This window comes from Delphinapterus leucas, chromosome 3 (assembly GCF_059928025.1).
Source record: "Delphinapterus leucas isolate spDelLeu-1000000601 "Yukka" chromosome 3, BTC_Dleu_Yukka2, whole genome shotgun sequence".
Lineage (NCBI taxonomy): Eukaryota > Metazoa > Chordata > Mammalia > Artiodactyla > Monodontidae > Delphinapterus > Delphinapterus leucas.
The window spans coordinates 155,552,291-155,576,684 of NC_143131.1; the positions used below are offsets into that span (position 1 = coordinate 155,552,291).

Genomic DNA, 24,394 nt, shown 5'->3' on the forward strand with positions numbered 1-24,394 from the left:
CACTATTATTATTAGCTTCCTTACTGGACTTGCTCTGCTCAAGGCAGCAGTGCATTGGGATGGAGTGTCTTGAGATGTCAGTAGCATGGGCTAGAGATAATGAGGCAACAGGTCCCAGCATCCTCAGGGATGTAGACCCACAAGCTGCATTTTGCCCAGCCCTGGCCTGGGGATGGAGGGAACCAGTCTCACCTTGACCACCTTCAGCACCCCCGATTCCTGGTCCAGCCCATGCTCCCCCTGGAAGCTCTGCTCCCTCAGGAACTGCTCCACAGCCTGCACAGTCTCCAACACCTCTTTTTTCCACTTCTGGCTGGGATGCAGGCAGTGAGCCACGAAGGAGTTCAGCCTGGAAGCTGGGGTGACAAAGAGCTTCGGGGGCACTGCCATCTCTGTCTTGAGAGTACCACTGGTGGCTAGATATATACCCACACACCTACCCAGCTCCTGGCACACACACTCTTCTTTAAGGGGACTCCTCCTCAGCTGACCTCCAGCACCCTGTGGAATAAAGGACCAGAGTGCAGAGGAAACAAGGGGTGTCTGGCTGACCAGGGGATCCTCTTCCTGGAGGCCATTCACTGCAGCTGGGGTATCGAGGGACCCTGGGTGAAACCACCTTAACAGGCGGGGCTTTTAGTCACCCTTTCTGCTGTAGGTTTCATTTCTCACCTCTTAATTTTCCTTTTACAACTTGGAAACTGAAACTGGCTTGAGGATGGCTCTGGGAAAGGCAACTCCCCCAGGAGATGGGAGCTGGATGGTGTCCACCAATCCCATCCCCACAACCTTGTCACCCAAAACAGGCTCAGTAAGAGCAGGCACTCGCTGGAGGTTGGGCTGAACAGTGGGAATTCTAGGGTTCCGCAGAACAAACTCTGGAATTCCAGTCTGCCCTTTGCCAGACTCTTAACCTCTCTGACTCTCACAGAAATAATCCTTAAAATGGGTTTAAGAATAATACCTACCCCATAGGTTGTGTGGATTAAGCAAGAGAACATTTAGCAGAGAAAACATTAAGTAAATGCAAGTATTGTTATTCGTTCACTGGACATCTATTGAGTGCTGGCTGGGTGCCAGACATTGTGCTAAGAAGACAATGTAAGACGTGGTTCCTGCCCCAGGGGCTCCCAGAGCAGTGGGGGAGACGCAGGAGACACAGAGAGTCCAGTGTCCTGTGTACTAGGAGAAAAGAGGGCACAGAAACTTGGTGGAAATTCAGGCAGAAGAGTTTCTTTGGGGTCACCTGTGGTGTCAGTGAACACCTGCTTGAGATGAGTCTTAAAAGACTGGGAACGCGGCCAGGAGACAGAGGGCACAAGACAGGATAAGGCTGAGAAGTGTGAATCATCCTGGTATGTGCCAGGACTCGGCTGTCAGATCCACGTTGGCATGGAGGGCAGGGAGGGGAGAGGTGAGAGCTGTGCCTGGACAGGTGGGCAGGGATTGAAACTCGGAATGCCATTCATTCATTCATTCAACAAACATTTGTTGCGTGCCTGCTATGTGCCAGGCAGGTGTCCTGGGGATACGGCAGTGAATAGGCAAAATTCTCGGACTGCAGAGAGCTAACCCTCTAATGGTGGAGACAGATAATAAACAGGATAAATAAGTAACATTATAATAATTAAGACGGTGATAAGTGCTAATCAGGAAAATAAAGCAGGGAAAGAGGTTAAAAGATACTGACTACGTGTGTGGGGGGGGTGAGAAGTGGCAATGTTCAGGGGTTCAGTCTCAAGAAAGGTGGCTAGGGAAGGTCTGAAAAGGAGACATTTGAGCAAAGACATGAAGGAGGCGAAGAGTGAGCGGTATGTATGTCAGAGGGAAGAATGAGAGAAAGTGGGACTTCCCTGGTGGTCCAGTGGGTAAGACTCCACTCTCCCAATGCAGGGGGCCCAGGTTCGATCCCCGATCGGGGAACTAAATTCCACACGCATGTCGCAGCTAAGAGTCTGTATGCGGCAACTAAGAAGTCCACACGCCCCAACGAAAGATCCCGTGTGCCGTGACTGAGAGCCGGCTCAGCCAAAAATTAAAAAAAAATAAAATAAATTAAAAAAATTAAAGAAGAATGGGAGAAGGAACAGCAAGTGCAAAGGCCCTGTGGCGGCAGTATGCCTGGTGGGATTGAGGAATAGCAGTGTGACTGGAATGGAATGATCAAAGGGGGAGAGTGGGAGGGGATGAGGTTTGAGTACAAGTGTAGGGGGCAAATTGTGTAGGATCTTGAAGACTACTAAGACTTTGGCTTTTACTCTGATTGAAATGGGGAACCACTGGGGAGTTCCAAGCAGAAGAGGGACATGGATGGACTTTCATTTTAACGGTATCACACTGGCTGTTCGTGGGAAGATTGGATTAAAAGCAGAGGGTGGGGAGTGGAGGTGAGAGCAGAAGCAGGAATTCAGTTAAGAAGCTACTACAACAGTCCAGGCAAGAGATGTGGCGCCTTGGATCAGAATGGTAGCAGTGAAAGGTAGGGAGAAGTGGTATGGTTCAATTTTCTTATTATGGAAAATTTCAAACAGGAACAAAAGTAGAATAATACAATGAACCTCCATGTACCATCCCCCATCTTCAACAATTATCAACCTGTAGACAGCTTTTTAAATGTTTATTCAGGTCTTCTGCCCATTTTTATTTTTATTGGCCACCCGGCACGCGGGATCTTAGTTCCCCAACCAGGGATTGAACCCATGCCCCCTGCAGTAGAAGCACAGAGTCCTAACCACTGGACCACCAGGGAAGTCCCAACCTACAGACAATCTTGTTTCAATGATATCTCCATCCACATCTCCCCTCCTGTATTATTTGGAAGTGAATCCCAGACCTCATATCATTTCACTGGCTATATTTTGAGTATAAACAGGTCTTGCTAAAGGATAGAGTGTGATGTGAGAGAAAAATTAGAGTCAAGGACCACTCTAAGGCTTTTGGCCTTAGCACTGGAAGGATGGAATTGTCCTTAACTGAGAAGGGAAAGACTGGGCCAGGGCACAGTGTAGGCATGAAGGTCGGGAGCTCGGCTTTGGAAGCAAACTTGAGTGTCTAGTGAGAGAGATCCAAGTTGGCTAGGGAGTTGCATATTTGAGTCTGGATTTCAGGGACGAAGTCTGGGGTTGAGATACAAATTACCAGCATAGATATATTTAAAGCCATGAGGCTGGATGGGTTCACCAAGGGAGTGAGTATAGAGCAAGACAAGAAAAGGACCAGTGACTGGGCCCTGAAACACTTAATAGTATTAAGTGATTGGGGAGAGGCAAGCATCCGGCAAACAAGAATGCGAAGGAGTAGCCAGGGAGGTGGAAGAAAAATCAGCAGTGTGTTTTGATAGCCAAGTGGAAACATTGTTCTAGGAAAGAGAAAGTGATCCACTGGGTCACATATCAGGTGAATCTGCGCTGACTTTGTCCTGAGGGCAGTGGCAAATCAGAGGAGCGACCAGAGGTGAAATGACCATTCTGGAAAGATTGGTCTGGCTGCTTCTGTGGGGAGGATGGATTGCAGGGGCCAGGGGTAGATATGTAGGGAAACGTGTCAGGACACTGTACAGTGATCCAGGTGAGAGGGAAGGTGACCCGGACTTGGCCGGAGAAGGGATGGGATTCTAGGTCTACCTTGGGGGGAGGGTGAACAGGACTTGGTGACTACAGGTAGGAGGTGAGGGAAAAGACAGGATGGCTATCAGCTCTCTGGCTTGGGTACCTGGGTAATGGATGGAGGGTACTGTTAACAAAGGGAGGAAGATAAAAGGAGGAGTGGGAAGTGGGGAGGTCTACAAGGGTAGCTGTTTAAGCCAGAGAGCTTAAAAAAGTTGTCCACATTGCCTAATGCTTCCGATAAGTTCAGGAATATAGGTCTGAGAAGCACCCAAGAGGCTACTGGTGATCATTGTGGGTGAAATGTAAGGGAGAGCTGGGAGCAGAAGCCAGATTTTAGGTGCGGGGTTGAAGAGTAAGTTGGGTGAGGAGGATGGAGACCAGGAGTGTAGATAACACTTTCAAGAACTTTGTCGTGAAAGGGAGGAGAAAGACCAGGTGTTAGCTGGAGGAAGTGGTGGGGTGGAGGGTGTTTGTTGTCTTAAATACCATTTGGGGGAAAAAAAAAACCCTCAATCATGACACGTTTCAATTTAAACTTTCCAACTGGCTAACCCCAAACGGAAAGAATCACATTTTTAATTACATAAATTCTAAAAGTCTCCATATTTTCAAAGTTTGGTAGTGCCTGGTCCTTAAACAGTCCTATATTATAACTGTTTAAAGAGCAGTGGCAATTTCGCAAACCAAAGTCAACAATAAAGTGAGATTCCAAACATTTGTCCTATGTTTATAATGACAGATAATGAGCTTCAAGGCAATATAAAAGTTATTCAAACAAACGTTATTCAAACATTCAGACCTTACATCTTAGTTTAAAACTTTTTTTGAAGTATAATTGATTTACAACACTATATCGGTTTCAGGTGTACAACATAGTTATTCAATATTTTTACAGGTTGTACTCCATTTGAAGTTATTATAGGCACTTCCCTGGTGATCCAGTGGTAAAGAATCTGCCTTCCAATTCAGGGGACACAGGTCTGATCCCTGGTCGGGGAACTAAGATCCTACAGGCGGCAGGGCAACTAAGCCCGCGTGCCACAACTACTGAGCCCATGTGCCCTGAAGCATGCAGGCCACAACTAGAGAGAAACCTCCACACCCCAACGAAGAGCCCACGTCCTGCAATGAAAGATCCCGCACGCCTCAGTGAAGATCCCGCGTCTCGCAACTAAGACCCAATGCAGCCAAAAATAAATTAAATAAATAATAAACCTTTGAAAAACTAAAGTTATTATAATATATTGGCTCTATTCCCTGTGCTGTACAATATGTCCTTGTAGCTTATCTATTTTATACACAGTAGTTTGTACCTCTTAATCCCGTCCTCCTATTTTGCCTCTCCCCACTGGTAGCCACCACTTTGCTCAATAGACTTTACATATTAGTTTTGATTCATTTCATTATTCATTTTCATGAGATATCTGGGAGTTCAGCAGCTTTCAAGATTTCGAAAGGGGGAATTCCCTGGCAGTCCAGCGGTTGGGACTCTGGGCTTTCACTGCCAGGGACCAGGGTTCAATCCCTGGTCTGGTATTTAGGAACCTGCAGGCCTTGCAGAGTGGCCAAAATAAGGAAAAGAAAAAACGATTTAAAAAGGGAACATGGGGCTTCCCTGGTGGCGCAGTGTTTAGGAGTCCGCCTGCCGATGCAGGGGACATGGGTTCGTGCCCCGGTCTGGGAAGATCCTACACGCCGCTGAGCGGCTAGGCCCGTGAGCCATGGCCGCTGAGACTGCGCGTCCGGAGCCTGTGCTCTGCAACAGGAGAGGCCACAACAGTGAGAGGTCCGCGTACCGCAAAAAAAAAAAAAAAAAAAGGGAACATGCAGTCGATTGTGTATTGGTTTTATGGTTTGTAGAAATGCCACGTAGTTGGGCACATTTCTATGGCGGTGGGGGAAGAGCTAGTAGTTAGGAAGGGTGTGGGCTGGGTTTTAGGAAGAGGAAGATACATAAAGATGGGTTTTCTCTTAGCTTGTGTTCCTCCAAATGCAGAGCCTGAGACAAGGAGTTGCATGAGACTTGTTTTGGGAAATGATCCCAAGGGACAGGTGTGGGGGATTGAGAAGGAGGAAAAAACAGTCCAAGAAATATCATGAAATTGATCACTACTGTGGGCAGCTGAGCTTTGATCCCACTGGGGACCCTCTAAGGAGCAATGCAGAACGTGCCTCAAAATTATCCACCTGAGAGGTGGAGGAGGGGAGTATGCACTCGCTGCACTCACTGGTTCCTGTCTTTCAATGCGCCAAGGCTTACCCCCTGGGGTGTTAACTCCCTGGAACTTCCATATTTGCTCAGAATTACTTGGAAGGCTTGTTAAGACACAGATTGCTGAGTCCCACTACCAGAGAACCTAACTCAGGTAATTCTGGGCTAGTTGCTGAGAAGTTTTATTTCAAAGAGGTTCCAGATGATGTTGATTCTGCTGGTCTGGGGTCCTTACTTTTGAGAATCAATAACTTAGAGGTTTGAGCTTTGAAAGGTGACAACATGGGGGAGAAGGAAAGTTGACTCAAAGTCATGGAGTTGTGAGCCAGCATTCAGTGTTCTGGAATTGCAAGTGTTTGGCCACATCTGGTATGTTCTGAGAGTGACGAGGAGAGACTGAGAGGTCAGCAAGAGCTAAATGGTCAAGAACCCTGAATGCCAAGCAAAGGAACTTCAACTTGATTCTGTAGGTAATAGGAGCCATTGGAGAATTTTAAGCAGGGGAGGATTCTGTTTCTATTTATGCTTCAGAAAGAGCACAGTGGTCTGGGTAGAAAGGGGTGAGCTAGGGGGACATGACCATAGAAGTCTACAAAATGAACAGCCTGATCTTGGCACTCGTGGGGATGTGGGGCCTCTCTTAACGAGCATGATGGTGTCACAATCCTTGATGTGCAGTCTGAGAAGCTATTGATTCCACAGTTTCTGGCCCCGGAACCTGAGTATCTGATCCTCCATGTAAGGTCCTCCAGCCTCTTCAATCTTCTCTTTCAAGTCGTGGATGGAGTCATCAGGGTCAATGGTGTAAGGCTTGCCCTGGCCACTGGAGTCCTTCATGAAGACCTGGATCTCAGGGGGGAAGGTCTCCAGCACCTGGAGGCTCCTGAAAGGAGAGACAGTGGTGTCCACTGGGGCCACATGTCCTCTTGTTTTCATAGTTTTGCCTTTCCCAGAATGTCATATGGTTGGAATCATCCAGTGTGTAGTCTTTTCAGACTGGTTTCTTTCAACTAGCAATATGCATTTAAGCTTCTTCCATGGCTTTTCATACATCACCACTCACAGTAACAAATTATTTTTTTCTTGTGATGAGAGTTTTTAAGATCTACTCTCTTAGCAATTTTCAAATACACAGCAATATTGTTAGCTATAGTCACTACATTATACATGACATCCCCAGGACTTATTTATCTTATAACTTGAAGTTTGTACCTTTGGTCCACCTTCAGCTATTTCACCCACCTCCCACCTCTGGCAACCAGTCTATTCTATGTATCTGTGAGTTGTTTCTTCTTTGCTTTTAAAGATTCCACATATAAGTGATCTCATACAGTATTTATGTTTCGCCCTCTGACTTAATGCACTTAGCATAATGCCCTCAAGGCCTATCTGTGTTGTCACAAATGGCAGATTTCCTTCTTTTCATGTGGCTGAATAAAATTCCATTATCTATCTATCTATCTATATCTATCTATCTATCTATCTATATCTATATGTCACATTTTCTTTATCCATTCACCTGTTGGACACTTAGTTGTTTCCTAGTCTTGATTTGCCTATTTTATTTTATTTTTTTACACACACTGCATGACATGCGGACCTTAATTCCCTGACCAGGGATCAAACCCATGCCCCCTGCAGTGGAAGTGTGGAGTCTTAACCACTGGACCACCAGGGAAGTCCCCTGCTTTGCCAATTTTAGAATCAGGTTATTTGTTTTGGTTTGTTTGTTTGTTTGTTTTTTGCTATGGAGTTGTTTGAATTCCTTATAGATTTTGGATATTAACCTCTTATCATACATGTGGTTTGCAAATATTTTTTCCCACTCCTAGGTTACCTTTTCATTTTGTTGATTGTTTCTTTTGCTCTGCAGGAGCTTTTTAGTTTGATGTAGTCCCATTGGTTGCTTTTTGTTTTTGTTGCTTGTGGTTTTGTTGTCATACCCAAAAAATCATCACCAAGACCAATGTTAAAGAGCTTTCTCTTTATGTTCTCTTCTAGGAGTTTTACAGTTTCAGGTCTTACATTTAAGTCTTTAATCCATTTCAAGTTAATTTTTACAAATGGTGTAAGATAGGGGTCCACTTTCTTTGTTTTGCATGTGGGTATCCAGTTTTCCCAACACCATTTACTGAAGAGACTATCTTTTCCCTGTTGAGTATTCTTGGATCCCTGTCAGTTAGTTGCCTGTATGTGTGTGGATTTATTTCTCGGCTCTTGATTCTGTTGCATTGGTGTATGTGTCTGTTTTCATGCCAGTACCATACTATTTTGATTACTCTAGCTTTGTAGTATAATTTGAAATCAGGAAAAGTGTTGCCTCCAGCTTTGTTCTTCTTTCTCAGGATTGCTGTGGCTTTTGAAGTCTATTGCAGTTCCATACCAATTTTAGGATTGTTCTTCCTATTTATATAAAAAATGTCATTGGAATTTTGATAGGGATTGCACTGGATCTGTAGATTGCTTTAGGTTGTATGGACATATACTCTCTGACTGAGATGTGCATGTAAATGATTTGCCTAAGACTTATTAAAGCAAAACAAAAAAAGTCAAAGAAACTGCTACATTAGAAAATACTAAACATGTAGAGTATGGGCGGCTGGTGTGTGCTCGGGATGACCCAGCCCCCTCCAGGCCAGAGAGGTGGGTGGGAAGCAGCAATTACAACAGGCAAGGATGACCCTCCCTGTTTACCCCTCCCTCTGGGCCCATTTTCTTCCGGGCTGCATCGTTTAAACTCAAAACACACTTTTAATATAGGGCCCTTGTAGCCATCTTGTTGTGCTACTCTTCACAACCCATGAGCAGGGTCACAGGAAACTGTAAACAGGTCTGGCTTTCCATGTTACCACTCATACAAGCCAGTGCTTTTCCCACTTGATCTACAGATCACAGACACGTGAGGATTATGCAAAAGAACAAGAACAAAGCTTTATTATAAGTTTCACATTGAAACAGGGTCCACACGAGGCCCAGCCTGGGAGGAGGTGGACACTGATGGCCTCGCCACAAAATTATTGGCTCAGGCCAACTTCCTCCTCTTAAACCCCAAGGTAATGAATCGTGACCCGGAGGAGAATGACTTGGTCGATGGCCCAGCGGTTTGTTGTCCAGCCAAGCGCTTGGCAGGTGATGAGGGGGCCCTAAGAGCAAGGCTGCACCTTGCTGTGCCCACTGCGGAGCTGGGGCTGATAGTAGTAGAGGCCGGAACCGACACACCCCTAAAGTCAGTCTTGGCTGGGCATGGGTTGCGCCCTCCGCTGGAAGTAGGGGGGCCCTGCCTGGGTGCGCCCACGGGGATGTGACCTAAGATGGGCCCTCCCGTAACACTGAGAGCTGCAAACATGCAGCTCAGATCTCGGGCAGCCGCTCTGCTCCCAAAACCCAGCTGTGTGCTGGCATGGGTGCCCACGGTGGAACTTGTGGATGATGAACCCACAGAAGATGTTTGTGCGGGGCCGCCCGAAGCTGGGGGGCCTGGAGCAGAGGCAAAGGCTGAAGCTTTCCTTTTCCTATGCTGGGGAGAGCTGCCACAGGCGGTGGTTCCTCGCTGCTGCCAATCAGGGCCCCCAGGGATGTGACTTAAGATGGAGGCAGTAGTGCCTCCAAACCCAGGCTTCTTCTTAGGGCTGGGTCCCGTGGTCACCATGGGGTGGCTCTGGTGAGGAGGGCCCCAGGAGTTCAGGCCCACGCTGCCCCCTTTGCTGTGTGTGGTGCTCGGGGGTCCCCTCGTTGCTGTTGTAAGGCTGAGAGCTGCAAACATGCAGCTCAGATCTCGGGCAGCCGCTCTGCTCCCAAAACCCAGCTGTGTGCTGGCATGGGTGCCCACGGTGGAATTTGTAAATGATGAACACCCAGAAGATGCTTGTGCGGGGCCGTCCGAAGCTGCGGGGCCTGGAGCAGAGGCAAAGCCTGGAGCTTTCCGCTTCCTATGCTGGGGAGAGCTGCCACAGGCGGTGGTTCCTCGCTGCTGCCAATCAGGGGCCCCAGAGATGGGCTGGGTAGTGGCTCCAGGCTGCAGAGGAAATCTCAGAGTTTGGGTGCGGGACCTGAGTGCAAGCAAGCTGGTGGTGACTGTGACTGAGGATGTGCTGTCACTGGGGGGCGTCTGCCGGGCCTGGGTCGAGGAGAAGAGGCTCCCACTGGAGCCAGGGGCGGACCCCAAGAGGAGAGGATGGGAGGGTGGAGTGGTGTCCATGGGGGTGACCTCAGGGTCAGAAGCGGCCTGGGGTGCCAGGCCCGCAGATGTGCCGGGTGAGGGTCTGGAACTGACAGTACACGTAACGGGCAGGCTTGGGGAGGGGGCAGTAGGGCTGGTGACGGGAGGGAGGTTCTGTGGGGTGAAGACAGGAGAGTCCACACACATGGGTTTCCTATGCTGGGGAGAAATGCCCAGGTCCCCGATGGCATAGGTCTCACCCCGCAGCGCACTGTTGATGCGCCGGAAGGCTGCTTGCTTCTCCGAGTCTAGGTCTTCAGCGGTGACCCGGAAACCCGGCTCAGGGGCTGGGGGCAGCCTCAGAGGCTCCCCTCGCCGGTGCGGCAGCAGAGGAATCCTGCGTTTTCGGGGCCTGGGACTGTCAGATGTGCGGGAGCCCTCCCTCCAGGGTCCTTTCTGCCCTCTTGCTGTCTCTGCATTTTTGTCAGGCTGGCTTTTCCTCCGGGAAACCACCGGAGCTGCAGAGGGCGATGGAGGGCCCTCCTCGCCCCCTGTCTTTGTAGACTTCTGGGGCAGCCCTTGCGGTATAGCGGGACCCCTCCTTCTTTCCACTGGCAGGAAACCTCGGGTGGAGCTATATGAGCTCGTGATGGCGTTTCTTTGCGGGCAGGAGCTCATACAAGAGGTCTGCTGTTTCCTGGCGGATCTGTCCTCTGCCCACTTGGCGTGGAGGTCTCTCTGCAGAGGTCCAGACCTGGGCACGAAGAAAGAGCCCCCCAGGGGCCTAAATGCAGATCGTGCGTCCCCGGTGTCATTGGGGCCGCTTCTCTGGTCATCGTTCCTCACTGTGACTGTGGGGACTTCCTCCTGCTTGGCCATCCCTTGCCCCCTCTCTCCCAGGGCCCTCAACACCGTCTTCTCGGTGCTGTAGTTCGGGACACAGCTGGGTGTCGTGGCCGGCACTGGCTGCCCCTGCGCCACACTGGCAGTGACTGTGTCCACTGCGGACACTGAGCTGCGGGACGTCGTGGAGGTGCGAGCACCCATCACTGCCTTCTTCCGATGGCCTCGCCTGAAGATGGAGATAAGGATCCCCATAAGGAGTGCAGCGTCTGCGGGATGGTAGAATGGGGTCTCAGAGACTCTGTGGCAAAGCGCAGATGCAGAGTCACTGGACACTTGTGGGCTGGCCTGCGAGTGGATAGCCGGCCATAGACAGCTGGGTGGCCCGGGCCGGCCACGGGAAGTCGGTGGGCGCGGGGAGCGGGCTGGGGGCAGCCGAGCCCTCCTGGCAGGTGCTGGTCCCCCAGTGCCCGGGGCGGGGGTGAGGGGCAGGGCCTACCTAAGTAACTGCTCCTAGAGAACTTAGGTGAGGTCGGTCCGTGGATACAGAGCTGGGCTCTGAGCACTCTCCTTCAGCTGCCAACTCGGCCAAAAGTGGAGTGCGCTCTCTTTGGCCTGTTGCCTTTTTATACTCTGAAACCTGTGAGCGAACAATGGGCGTGCGTTGGTGGGGCGCAACAATTTAGGGAGGGGTGGCGCATGCGCAGAGTACACGTCAGGCCCTGGGGCGCACAGGTGAGGATGCGCGCCCCTGGACCGTCTAGCGCTTCTGAATCTCCCCGGGGGTCTGAGGGCTGGAGGTGTTTGCCTTGAGGGTGATGAGCTTCTTGGCAGGACAGCTGGCCCTTCTCCCCTGGCCGCGCCCCAGTGCTGTCGGGGTAACTAACTGTACTGGACGGGATCCCCGCCCAGCAACGTGGAGCAAGGTTGCTGGCTGTGCAGCTCCCACAAGAGGCGGCAGCTTTGGCAGCAGCGCCTCTGCGTTCCCCTGGCGCCACTGGAGGGGAGAGCCGCTAAGAACGGAAGTGCCCACACCATCCAGATCCTGCTGGGGCGACACCTGAAGTGGTGGCCAGGGCTGGCTGAGAGGGCCATACTTACCATATGACCCAAAAACCCACTCCTAGGCAGTTAACCAAGAGAAAAACTTTTCACAAAACACAAATGTGAATGTTTTAGCTATCTTGTCCACAATTCCTAAATATAGGACTATTGAGGTTATCCAATTTTCTTGAGTTTGTCATTTTTTAATTGTTCTTGGAATAACACTATGTATACGTATTGTTTCACAGTCTAGAGTTAATATTTTACCAATTAAATAAAATTCAGAAGGCTTACATCCATATAGATTCTTTTACCTTCCACTCTTTGTTATAGCTGTCATATGTGTCACCTTTATATGACTTCAACGCCACCCTCTGAGACTGTGGTATCCTTTTTTCATACATATACAGGGAACTCCCTGGCGGTCCAGTGGTTAGGACTCAACACTTTCACTGCTGGGGCCCCGGCTTCAGTCCCTGGTAGGGGAACTAAGATCCCGCAGGCCACGCAGGCGTGGCCAAAAAAAAAAAAAAGTCATACATATATAAAATAATGTAAGAGGATAATTTTTCCAGATACTTGCCATTTTTGTTGCCCTTCCTTTGTTCCTGAAGTTGCAAGCTTACTTCTTTCTTGTGTCATTTCACTTCAGCCTGAAGAAGTTCCTTTCATGTAATGTTTTTATAGCAAATTGTCTGGTGATGAATTCTCTTAGTTTTCTCTCATCTCCATCAGACTTCATTTTGGCTTTTGTTTGGCTTTCAGTCTTTAAGGATATCCTTGCTTTAAGGATATCATATCCTGGTTTGGTCTTTTCCTTTAATACTTTAAAGATGTTATTCCATTCTTTTCTGGTCTCTGTTTTCTGATGAGAAATCACAGTCCTTCAAGTTGACATTCTGTGATGTATAACAGGTCGGTTTCCTTGACTGCTTTCAAGATTATTCTTCACCTTGGCTTTTTTATCAGATTGTGTGTCAGGGTGAGGCTTTCTGAGCTTAGGTCTGTGTCTCGAAATCAGTGACGTTTTCAACTATTCTTTTCCTCATATATTTTCTTCTGCACCTTTCCTTCAGACCCTCCAACGGCACAAAAGGTAGAACTTGCAATATTGTTTCACATGTCTCTGAGACTTAATTTTTGTTCAGTCATGTATCCTCTTTGTTTTTCAGATTGTGCCATTTCTATTGATCCATACGTTTTCTGAATCTTTCCTCTGTTTTCTCTGTTCTGTTATTCAGCCCATCCAGTGAATGTTTGCTTTTGGATATTGCATGTTAAGTTCTAAACTTTCCATTTGCTTCTTTTTCATAGTTTGTACTTCTCACTGAAGAACTTCTTTCCATTAATTTCAAGAGGATTTACCTTTAACTCATGGAGCATGGTTGTAATGGATGCTTTGTCTGCTAATTCCTCCATGTGGGTTATTTCAGGGCTGGGTCTGTTGATTGCATTTTTCTCTTGAGAATTTGTCACATTTTCCTAGTTCTTTGTATGCTCCGTTGTGTGATTTTGGGTGGTATCCTGGAAAGTTTGCTTATTATGTTTCGAGACTCTGGTTCCTATTAAAATCCTCAGGAGATTGATACTTTTCCTTTTTCTGTGGTTTTTATTAAGCAATTCATGAACCTATGGTCAAACAGGTATTGTGCCTTGTCTTCTGAGTTGTTCCAGTCTTGGTGCAGTTTTCAGGACACTGCTGTGCTGTTTGTGTCCACATGGTGCACGTACCACTCAGGGGTTAATCTCGGAATTGAGTGGCAGTTTATACTGTAGTTCACTTCCGCAAGCCTCTATTCTGCCTCGTTGGCTCTGTCTGTGCATGAGGCTCAGGGGGATCCCAGGACTTATGTGGGCTCGTACACAGACCTAAATAATCTCCTCCTATAGCTCTCTCCTCTTTGGAATTCTACCCACATTCTCAGGCTTCAGGGGCCCCTCCTACATGTTCCTTAAAGTGTTTAAGCCGCCATGCTGTCATGCAGTTCCCTATGGCCAGGTTGACCTTTCAGGTGAAATAGCAAGAGAAAAGAAAGGAAAATAACGGCATGCCCCCACACTCTTCAGACAATAGGAGCCTCTTAACCTGTTCCTTTGTCCAGAGACACAGGCCATTTCTCAGTGAAGGCCTCTGCCATCACTGAGGTTGCAGGGGAGATGTGGTAACTGGGGAGAAAAAGACCAATGGGGATGACCCCCTCACTCCTCAACATCCAAGCCCCCCACTTTCTCACTTGTCTGGCTAGAAATAAAAGGTTGATCCCATGGTTTTAACTTTCAGCTGTTGCTGGACTTTGCGTGCCTTGCGTAAGCTGGGAGACAGAGGCAGGAAAAAAACCCACCATAATCACCCTGTTACGGGCTGTTATTCAACTTTGGACTTCCAGGCCCCATCTGCCTGTTAGCGTTCACTTCTTAGAGTTTCAAGTGCATGCTGTTTGTCCTCTATCTTGCTCCATGCGGCTCTCAAGCCCTCGTAATATGACCACAGTTCTCGTGCCACATGTAAACATTCGAACACTTTGCAGATACTGAATTAAAAATCTATTATTTACATTGACTCCACCATTTTTATTTTCCTGGTGTCTTCATTAGAAAATTCAAAATTACATATGTGCCTGGCATTATGTATTTTTTGGTGAGCAGTGATCCAGAGGATGGAAATGTATGCCTCCTTCGACTCCTTCAACTTAACCCCACTCTGGGGCAATGTCCCAGCCAGGCAGAAACTGCAGGTGGAGCTGGAGACCTTGAAGAGTTTGGCTATACTTCCAGCTCAGCCCAAAGCCCAAGGATGATTCTGGACTTTCATTCTGACTCGTGCATTTCAGATCTTTCTGGGTTTGGACCTGGTATATATGTCCCTCCCAGCCCGCCCTGCCTGCCCCTTCAGTTGTCACCCCAGCAGGATCCGGCTGGCTTGGGCACTTCTGGGTTTTTTTTCTTTTTTTTGCACTTCTGTTCTTAGCGGCTCTCTCCTCCAATGTTACCAGGTGGGAGGGCAGGTGGACGCACAGGCGCTGACGCCAAATCTGCCACCTCGGGCGGCGGCTGCTGAGCCAGGTACCCTGCTCTCCAGCTTTCCTGCTCTGGTGGCCGGGGACCCATCCTGTACAGTTAGAGCCGGCCGGGGGAGAAGGGGCAGCTGCCCTGCCAAGAAGCTCATCACCCTCAAGGCAAACACCTCCAGCCCTCAGACCCCCGGGGAGATTCAGAAGCGCTAGACGGTCCAGGGGCGCGCATCCTCACCTGTGCGCCCCAGGGCCTGACGTGTACTCTGCGCATGCGCCACCCCTCCCCAAACTTTTGCGCCCCGCCAACGCACGCCCATTGTTCGCTCACAGGTTCCAGAGCTGCATCCCAGCAACAGGCCAAAGAGAGCGCACTCCGATTTTGGCCGAGTTGGCAGCTGAAGGAGAGTGCTCGGAGCCCAGCTCTCTATCCAAGGACCGACCTCACCCAAGTTCTCTAGGGGCAGTTACTTAGGTAGGCCCTGCCCCTCACCCCCGCCCCGGGCACTGGGGGATCAGCACCTGCCAGGAGGGTTCATCTGCCCCCGGCCCGCTCCCCACGCCCACCAACTTACCGTGGCCGGCCCGGGTCACCCAGCTGTCTATGGCCGGCTATCCACTCGCAGGCCAGCCCACAAGTGTCCAGTGACTCTGCATCTGCGCTTTGCCACAGAGTCTCTGAGGCCACATTCTACCATCCCGCACACCCTGTGCTCCTTTCTGGGGGGTCCTTATCTCCATCTGCAGGCGAGGCCATCGGAAGAAGGCAGTGATGGGTGCTCGCACCTCCACGACCTCCCGCAGCTCAGTGTCCGCAGTGGACACAGTCACTGTCAGTGTGGCGCGGGGGCAGCCAGTGCCGGCCACGACACCCAGCTGTGTCCCGAACTACAGCACCGAGAAGACGGTGTTGAGGGCCCTGGGAGAGAGGGGGCAAGGGATGGCCAAGCAGGAGGAAGTCCCCACAGTCACAGGGAGGAACGAAGACCAGAGAAGCGGCCCCAATGACACCGGGGGCGCACGATCTGCATTTAGGCCCCTGGGGGGCTCTTTCTTCGTGCCCAGGCCTGGACCTCTGCAGAGAGACCTCCACGCCAAGTGGGCAGAAGACAGATCCACCAGGAAACTGTAGACCACTTGTATGAGCCCCTGCCCCCAAAGAAACGCCATCACGAGCTCATATAGCTCCACCCGAGGTTTCCCGCCAGTGAAGAGAAGGAGGGGTCCCGCCATACCGCAAGGGCTGCCCCAGAAGTCTGCAAAGAAAGGGAGCGAGGAGGGCCCTCCGTCGCCCTCTGCAGCTCCGGTGGTTTCCCGGAGGAAAAGCCAGCCTGACAAAGATGCAGAGGCAGCAAGAGGGCAGAAAGGGCCCTGGAGGAAGGGCTCCCGCACATCTGACAGTCCCAGGCCCCGAAAACGCAGGATTCCTCTGCTGCCGCACCGGCGAGGGGAGCCTCTGAGGCTGCCCCCAGGCCCTGAGCTGGGTTTCCCTGTCGCCACTGAAGACCTAGACTCCGAGAAGGAAGCAGCGTTCCGGCACATCAACAGTGCGCTGCAGGGTGAGACCTAGGCCATTGGGGGCCTGGGCGCCATGCAGCCTTCCTGTCCCTTTCTGCTGCCTGCCGCAGGGGCTGCTTCTCCGCAGAAAATGTTTCATAGTTATTTCTATTTTAATATGATCATGGTACATTAAAATGTATTAGTGCTTGCCTGTGAACACTAAGGTCACTTGACTTGTAATTGTCTATGTTGCTCTATATTTTTGTGACTAAAGGCATTACTTGGGGGAATGAAAAGAATATCTTGAAGCGATTTTGGCTTTTGATCTGCCACTAACTCCTATTTAACCTTAATTCAGGCGTCGGATTCTTTGACCCAAGGAAACAGAATAGTATAAAAAGAAAGAATGTGAGCGTCAGATGGTGGCAGTGATTAAGTATAGCAAGAGACGCCTTTGCAAAAGTTACTCTTGGTCCCAGAAGACTCTCACTTAGCTGTGTGACCGTGGGCAAGTCACTTCACCTAAATCTCTGAATTATAGGGCTGTGCTGATGATTTAAAAGTGACTGAGCACGGTGGACACTCGGAAATCCTGGGTTCTCAATAAAGCCACTGCCCTGCTCTTTGGTCCTTTGGGATTACTATATTAGTAAAATTTATACTTGACAGTAATTTTAGCTTAAAGTTTATTTTGTCTATTTCATCTCAGGCTTTTGGCTAAGATCAAGTGTAGTATCTGTTCTTGTCAATTTAAATAGCAAGAGAAAAGAAAGGAAAATAACGGGCATGCCCCCACACTCTTCAAACAATAGGAGTCTCTTAACCTGTTCCTTTGTCCAGAGACACAGGCCATTTCTCAGTGAAGGCCTCTGCCATCACTGAGGTTGCAGGGGAGATGTGGTAACTGGGGAGAAAAAGACCAATGGGGATGACCCCCTCACTCCTCAACATCCAAGCCCCCCACTTTCTCACTTGTCTGGCTAGAAATGAAAGGTTGATCCCATGGTTTTAACTTTCAGCTGTTGCTGGACTTTGCGTGCCTTGCGTAAGCTGGGAGACAGAGGCAGGAAAAAAACCCACCATAATCACCCTGTTACGGGCTGTTATTCAACTTTGGACTTCCAGGCCCCATCTGCCTGTTAGCGTTCACTTCTTAGAGTTTCAAGTGCATGCTGTTTGTCCTCTATCTTGCTCCATGCGGCTCTCAAGCCCTCGTAATATGACCACAGTTCTCGTGCCACATGTAAACATTCGAACACTTTGCAGATACTGAATTAAAAATCTATTATTTACATTGACTCCACCATTTTTATTTTCCTGGTGTCTTCATTAGAAAATTCAAAACTACATATGTGCCTGGCATTATGTATTTTTTGGTGAGCAGTGATCCAGAGGATGGAAATGTATGCCTCCTTCGACTCCTTCAACTTAACCGCACTCTGGGGCAATGTCCCAGCCAGGCAGAAACTGCAGTGTGTCTTGGAGAAGGTCTTTTGCATTGAGATAGTAGGATGCTCTTTTAGCTTCAAGAACTTGGATGTTGTTGAGTTTAACCTGGTATAAGTTCAAATTAGAGTGTTTTAATTTTAGGATGTTAAAGGTAATCCCCATGGTAAACACAAAGAAAAGAGCTATAGAATATTCCCAAAAGGAAGTGAGAAAGTAATTTAAATATTGTATTGTAAGAAATCAGCTAAACACACACAACGAAAGAGAGGAATGCAGGAAATGAGGGGCAAAAAAGCTTTGGGCAGATGGAAAAGAAACAGCACAATAGCAGAAATAAGTCTTTTTTTTGTCAGCAATTACTTTAAATGTAAATGCATTAAACTCTCCAATCAAAATACAGAGATTGGCGGAATAGGTAAAAACATATGATCCAACTATATGCTGTCTACAAGAGACTTACTTGAGATCAAAAGACTCAAGCAGGTTGAAAGTTAAAGGATAGAAAAGGGAATTCCAAACTCAGTGAGAAAACTCAAATAGTAACCAAGAGAGCAGGAGTGTCTATACCAATATCAGACAAAATAGACTTTGAATTTAAAATGGATCAAAGACTTAAATATAAGAGCTAAACTATACAAATTTCTGAAGAAAAAAAGGGATAAATCTTCATAGTCTTGGATTTGGCAATGAACTCTTAAATATGATAGCAAAGGCACAGACAACAAAAGGAAAAAGAAATTGGACTTTATCAAAATTAAAATCCTTTGTGTTTCAAAGAACACCATCAAGACAGACATAATACAACCTTCAGAATGAAGGAAAATGTTTGCAAGTCATATATCTGATAAAGCCTAGTATTCAGAATATGTAAAGAACACTGGCAACTCAACAATAAAATGTCAAATAACCAAATTTTAAAAATGAGAAAAAGAATCTGCACAGATACTGCTCCAAAGAAGACACAAATTGCCAATAAGCACATGAAAACATGTGCAAAATTATAAGTCAAAATTATGCAAACTGAAACCACAGTGAGACACCACTTCATACCCACTATTGTGCCATATAATTTTTTTAAAAACAAGCGTTGGCAATGATGTGGGGAAATTGGCACTTTCAATCATTGCTGGTGCAAATACGAAAAAGAAAATAGTTTGGCCGTTCCTCAAAAAGTTCAACACAGAGATACAATATGGCCCAGGAACTCCACTCCCAGGTGTATGTCCAGGAGAAATAAAAAACATATGTTCACACAAAAACTTGTACATGAGTGTTATATTGTCGTATCATTATTCATAATAGCCAAAGAGTGGAAACAACCCAACTATTCGCCAACTGAGGAATGGAAAAATAAAATGTGTTATATCCATACAATGAATATTATTCAGCCATTAAAAGGGTGAAGGACAGATACATGCTACAACCTGGATGCACCTTGAATACATTTTGCTTACTGCAAAAGTCAGACACAGAAGTCCGCACATTGTGTGGTTCTATTCATATGAAAGGTCCAGCATAGGAAAATCAATAGAGACAGAAAGACCCAGGGCTGGGGTGAAAGGGGTGGGCAGAATGAGAATGACTGATACTAGGTATGAGGTTTCTCTTGGGGATGATGAAAATGTACTGGAATTAAGAGATGTTGATTGCAAAACCTGAGCACACTAAAAGCAGCTGAATCACACAGTTAAAAAAAATGTGAATTATATCTCAATCAAAAGATAATATGACAACCTTTTTATAGTCATTACTCTTGATCAGTTTCAGGATGGAATTCTCACAGTGACTTCAATGGAGTGGCTTGTATGGGATGATATTTGAGGCTCAACCCTTTGGGACTAGATGTTCATTTTGAGCTGTTGAATGACGGTGAGGGCCAGCCAGTATATTTTCTTCACGGAGGATCAATCCCCATATGGTATCCTTGGTTTGAATCCTTGTCTTTTTCTCTTCATATTCCTGAAACAAGCTCCTAGGAAATACATTCACAATAGTGAGAGGTGTTGACATCTTCCTGGCAAAAGTCTTATTCACAGGTGAAACTTCAGAGCTCCTTATTACTACCTGCCCGGGGAGTCCCCTGAATCAAAGTAGGGCTTATGAAGATGGACCTTGCATTTTAGCGTGCACTTAAAATACCCAACAGGCTGATCACATGGGGAAAATAACTTTATTTACATGAGACAAGTACAAAGTCAGCACAACACAATGAGGGAGAGTATGGGTGCTGGTGCCTGATGGCCTGAAATCAAATCCTATTCGAACGCCATGTGTACCTGGGAAGGTTAGTTACTTAGCTCTTCTGTTTCTCAGTTCCCTGGCCAGGGATATGGAAATATTAGTAGGACCTGCTTATTCGTATTATGTTCTGAGGCTAAAAATTAGTAAATACAAAGCCTGAAGAAAAATGATGGGTACTTCATAAGTGCTACCTACATAAATGTTCAAGTATTAAATGCCTGGAAGAATAAGTAGGTTGTCTCCAGAAAGGGCACCTAGGAGGCTACAAATAGGAGGATAGAGCCTACTTTTTCACATTGATGACACGAGTAAGAAGTTTTAGAGCTCATGGAAAGAATATTATTTCTTGTGATGCACTGTGGGGTGGGCAGAGTAGGGGCTGTGACCCATATTTTATGGTTCAGGGCACTGAAATTTAGGCAGATTGAGTAACTTGTCTAGCGTCACAACACTGATGAGTGATGGGTCTGAGGCAGGGGAGGGACAGAGATTCCGGAACACATGGACATGAGATCATACCCTGGATACACAAACCAAGAGCTCTCCTCACTCCCTTTCCCACATCCTCCTGCCCCAAGAATGCTGCAGGGAGACAGCTGGTACTCGGAGGAGGTGCCTGGCCCAAGAGAATGGCTCAAACCTGGACCCACCTCCTGGCTCTACGTTTCAATCCCTGACCCCAAATACAGTGTCTTTCCCCCAAATGCAGACCCCCTGATGGACCAGGGTATCCAAATATGTGTGCATCTCCCCTCCCTTCCCCCTCAGCACTTGATTCTAGCAGCTGATTTGCAGTGAGACTTCCTGGTGGTCAGGTGACCACCCTGAATGACCAGTAGTCTACCTGACTCCCTAACTGACTCAAAACCCAGGACATTCCAAACCAACTGCCCACATGACAGTTGCACAGAGAATTAGCATCATCTTCAACTGATCAAGCCCGGATGATGAGCAGTTAATATTCATTAGCTGGGAACAGGGTCTACTGGGCTGGTGTTTTGGTGGCTTAACACATGAAGGTTACAGGCCCCCAGGGTCTCACTGACTAGAAACTGACCAATCGTCTGAGCAGCTTGGACTAAGGCCTGGCTAAGAGCGGGCAGTGGCTGCACGGGCTCTGAGTGGGCACCTTCCCTGCCCAATCCTCCCTCAGCCAGATCCAGGCTCTGCTGTACAAACTACAGCCATTGCTCCTGAATCTACTTGCTGGTATTAGTTCCACAGTACCTTCAATGGAGTGGTCAGTGGGGGTGCTATTTGGGTCCCTACCCTGTTGTTTGGCCAGATGCTGATTCTGATGTGCCTGAACCACCGCTGCGGATGGCCAGCAGATTATCTTGATCACAGATGATATTCTTGTGCATCCTGTGTTTGATTCCTTTATAATCTTCCTTTTCTTCTTGGTACCCGAGTCATGATCCTGGAAAACACAACAAAAACTGAGAGAACTATTGATATGTTGCTGGGAGAAGACCATGCAGAGGTGTCAATTCATTCCCAGGTCACACGTCTGTTCTCTTTGTTCACCAGCCTCCTAGGGGAGTCTAGGGGAGTCACGTGAATCGAAGCTGGGCTGAGAAGAGGGTGTTGCAATGTGGTGTGCACTTAAAATAGCCAGCAGGCTGACTGCACGGGACATGACTTTATTTAGTGAGATAATATAGAAAGGGAGCACAGCACAGTGACCGACAGAGTGGGGGCTGGTGCCTGATGGTCTGGATTCAAATCATACCAGAAGCCACATGAACCTGGGAAGGTTATGCAGACCCTCTGTCCTCAGTTCCTTGTTCTGTGATAGTGGAAATGTTAATAGGGTCCACTTATTAGTATTACATGATGAAGCTTAATACAGCAAATCAGGGAGACCCTGATGAAAAATGATGCTTACTTCATAAGTGCTACCTAAGTGTTCAAATATTAAATGTCTGGAAGAATAAGCAAGACATGTGGTAGTGCTGCCTCCAGAGAGGGGACCTGGATGCCACAGGGCAGGGGAGTGGGGAAGGTTATGGGTGTGATGCTTTAGAGCTTGTGAAGAATATCTGTCATCATCTCCTGTGATCCCCACATCAGCCCCGTGGGGAACTCATGGCAGGTGCTGTGAACCATATTTTATGGTACATGGCACTAAAATGTTGAGATTTTAAGTGACTTTCCCGGAGTCGCAAAGCTGATGACAGATGGATGTGGGACAGGAATGTAGTTGGTTCCCTGGGACAGAAATCCCTGAACCCCTGAATCCTCTAGATGGTGCTCTGGACTCCTGAGCCCAGGGCTCCCCTCCCTCCATCCCCCCAAGCCTCCTGCCTGCCCCATGGTTGCTCCAAGGACAGGAGGGGTCTGAGCCAACAGGAGGGCCCAAGCCTGACCCACTGCCTCCCTTACATGTTGATCCCTGACCCCACAGCTCTTAAATATCCCTGAAAGAAGGTCCCTTGAAGGATCAGGGGGTCCCATCTACGTCCCTCCTCCCTCAGCGTCTTCACACACTGGGTGAGCCTCCTGGTGGTCTGACCAGTGGTCGGCTTGTCTCCACGTGGCTCAGAGCCCTGGTCTCTCCAAGCCAGTTGCCCACATGGCACGTCTCTAACAAATTAGCTTGGTCTTCAACAACCAGCCCTGGATGCACAGTTAGTGCTGATTAATCAGGACAGTGGCCTGCTGGGCTGTGCTTGGTGGTTTAGTGGGTGAAGCTGGCGTGCCCCACTGTCGCCTGACTATTGATGTGAGCAACCGTCTGAGTAGCCTGGGCTACGGCCTGGCTGGGGAGGGGCCGTGGCCGCACTGGCTCTGAGGGCGCACCTTCCCTGCTCATCCTTCCTCATCAAAATCCAGCCCCTACAAACTCCTCATCCATCCCTAGACCCTGCAGTGGCACAGGAGAGAGGCCCATGCCCTTCTAGAGGGACCCCTCCATAGCCACAGCCTAGAGACCCCATCCCAGGACTGTCTCTGAGGATGACCCAGGCCCTCCTAATCTCTGTCACCAAATGTTCATTCCACTAACCCGATGGCATTGTCCCTTCTCTCCACGTTCCCAGGCAGCGCCCAAACACCCAGTGATCCTGTCCACATCAACCACTGGAAATACCGCCACGAAATCCCAGTTTCCTTCCTTTCTGAAAACCTCTAGGTTTAGACTGCTAATATTTGCTTTTGGATTTTGACATCGACATTCAGAAGTGTTTAGCCTGGAATTTCTCCTGTCCTGTAATATCTACTGCTGGTATGACATCAGTATTCTCCTGGTCCGATGAAAGCAGTGTGGGTGTGTTCCCTCTGTATCTGTTCTCTGGAAGAGTGTGTAGGAGACGGGCATCGTTTCTGTCTTAAATGTTTGGTAGAAATCAGAGGAAGCCACCTGGCCCTGAAGTTTGTTTTGTGGGGAAATTTTTTTGGCATCTCTTTCTAATTGAAGTTTACTTGGTGTATTGTACAGGGCACAGATCTTAAGCATAGAGCTTTATGGTTTCTTGTAAATATAAACACATCTGTTACCAACACCCAGTTCAATATACAGGACGTCCCCAGCACTCTGGCCGCCCCCTGTCGAAGAATAAGTGCTAACTTATTCGGTTATAAGAATGAAGTCAGTTACTCCATGTATATTCCAAGTGCGGTGATTTACACACAAATAACTCAAAATGAGTGTGGCAGCACAATGAGAAAGTAGTGGAGGGTGCTGGAGGGCTGGGAGAATCCAGTCCCTTTGGGATTTCCGCTGTGGAGGTGGGGCCAGAGTAAGGAAGCTGAGAGGAGCTTCTCTGAAGCATCTGGGCTTTTACAGAGGGAAGAACTACTGCTCCCCAGAGTGCAGCGCCCATTGTAATTCACTGAGCCCTCCCTTTGCGGAGGGTGCTTTTCTATACTTGTGTGTTATTTTACATAGAAATGTTTAAAAAAATAAAGAGGAGATCAATTTTGTTTGATGTAACAGCCTTTCACTGTTAAAAGTAAGACATATATCTAAAATTATGCTAAATATGTACAGCTCCGACAGGAAGTGACCAGCACTCACTACCTGACTCAGGAGCGGAGGCGGAGCAGAGAGGCGGCCCTCCTTCCTTGGCCTCGTGTCTCATTTAAGCTGCCAGACGCTGCACAAGCTCCATCCCCTCTGAGTCTCAGGCTGAGGCCTCCAGGTCACAGTCTTCACAGGAGTCAGACGAGAACCTGCCACACAAAGGCAGGGACTGGAGTCAGTGGGGAGGTGGGCTCCCTGGGGTCGCTGTGTGGGACCCAGGGGGCTACTCAGACCCTGCAAGTGACTTTGGGCCCTGACATCCCCAGGGCTCACATCCCCAGGGCACTGGGGCCTGTTTGCTGC

At 48.3% G+C, this 24,394-nt stretch overlaps 1 protein-coding gene and 1 pseudogene across 1 annotated transcript; one reads left to right on the forward strand and one right to left on the reverse strand.

Annotated features, from left to right (window-relative positions):
* Positions 1-1,960: 1,960 nt before the first annotated feature.
* Positions 1,961-24,063, reverse strand: LOC149749832 (2'-5'-oligoadenylate synthase-like protein 2). Its single transcript, XM_089908530.1, has 2 exons — positions 21,337-24,063; positions 1,961-6,703 (listed from the first exon to the last, which is right to left on the reverse strand). The coding sequence occupies exons 1-2, from the start codon at positions 21,429-21,431 to the stop codon at positions 6,508-6,510; spliced, it is 291 nt and encodes a 96-aa protein (XP_089764656.1). The 5' UTR covers positions 21,432-24,063; the 3' UTR covers positions 1,961-6,507.
* Positions 17,075-17,180, forward strand: LOC149749833 (U2 spliceosomal RNA; annotated as a pseudogene).
* Positions 24,064-24,394: the final 331 nt, after the last annotated feature.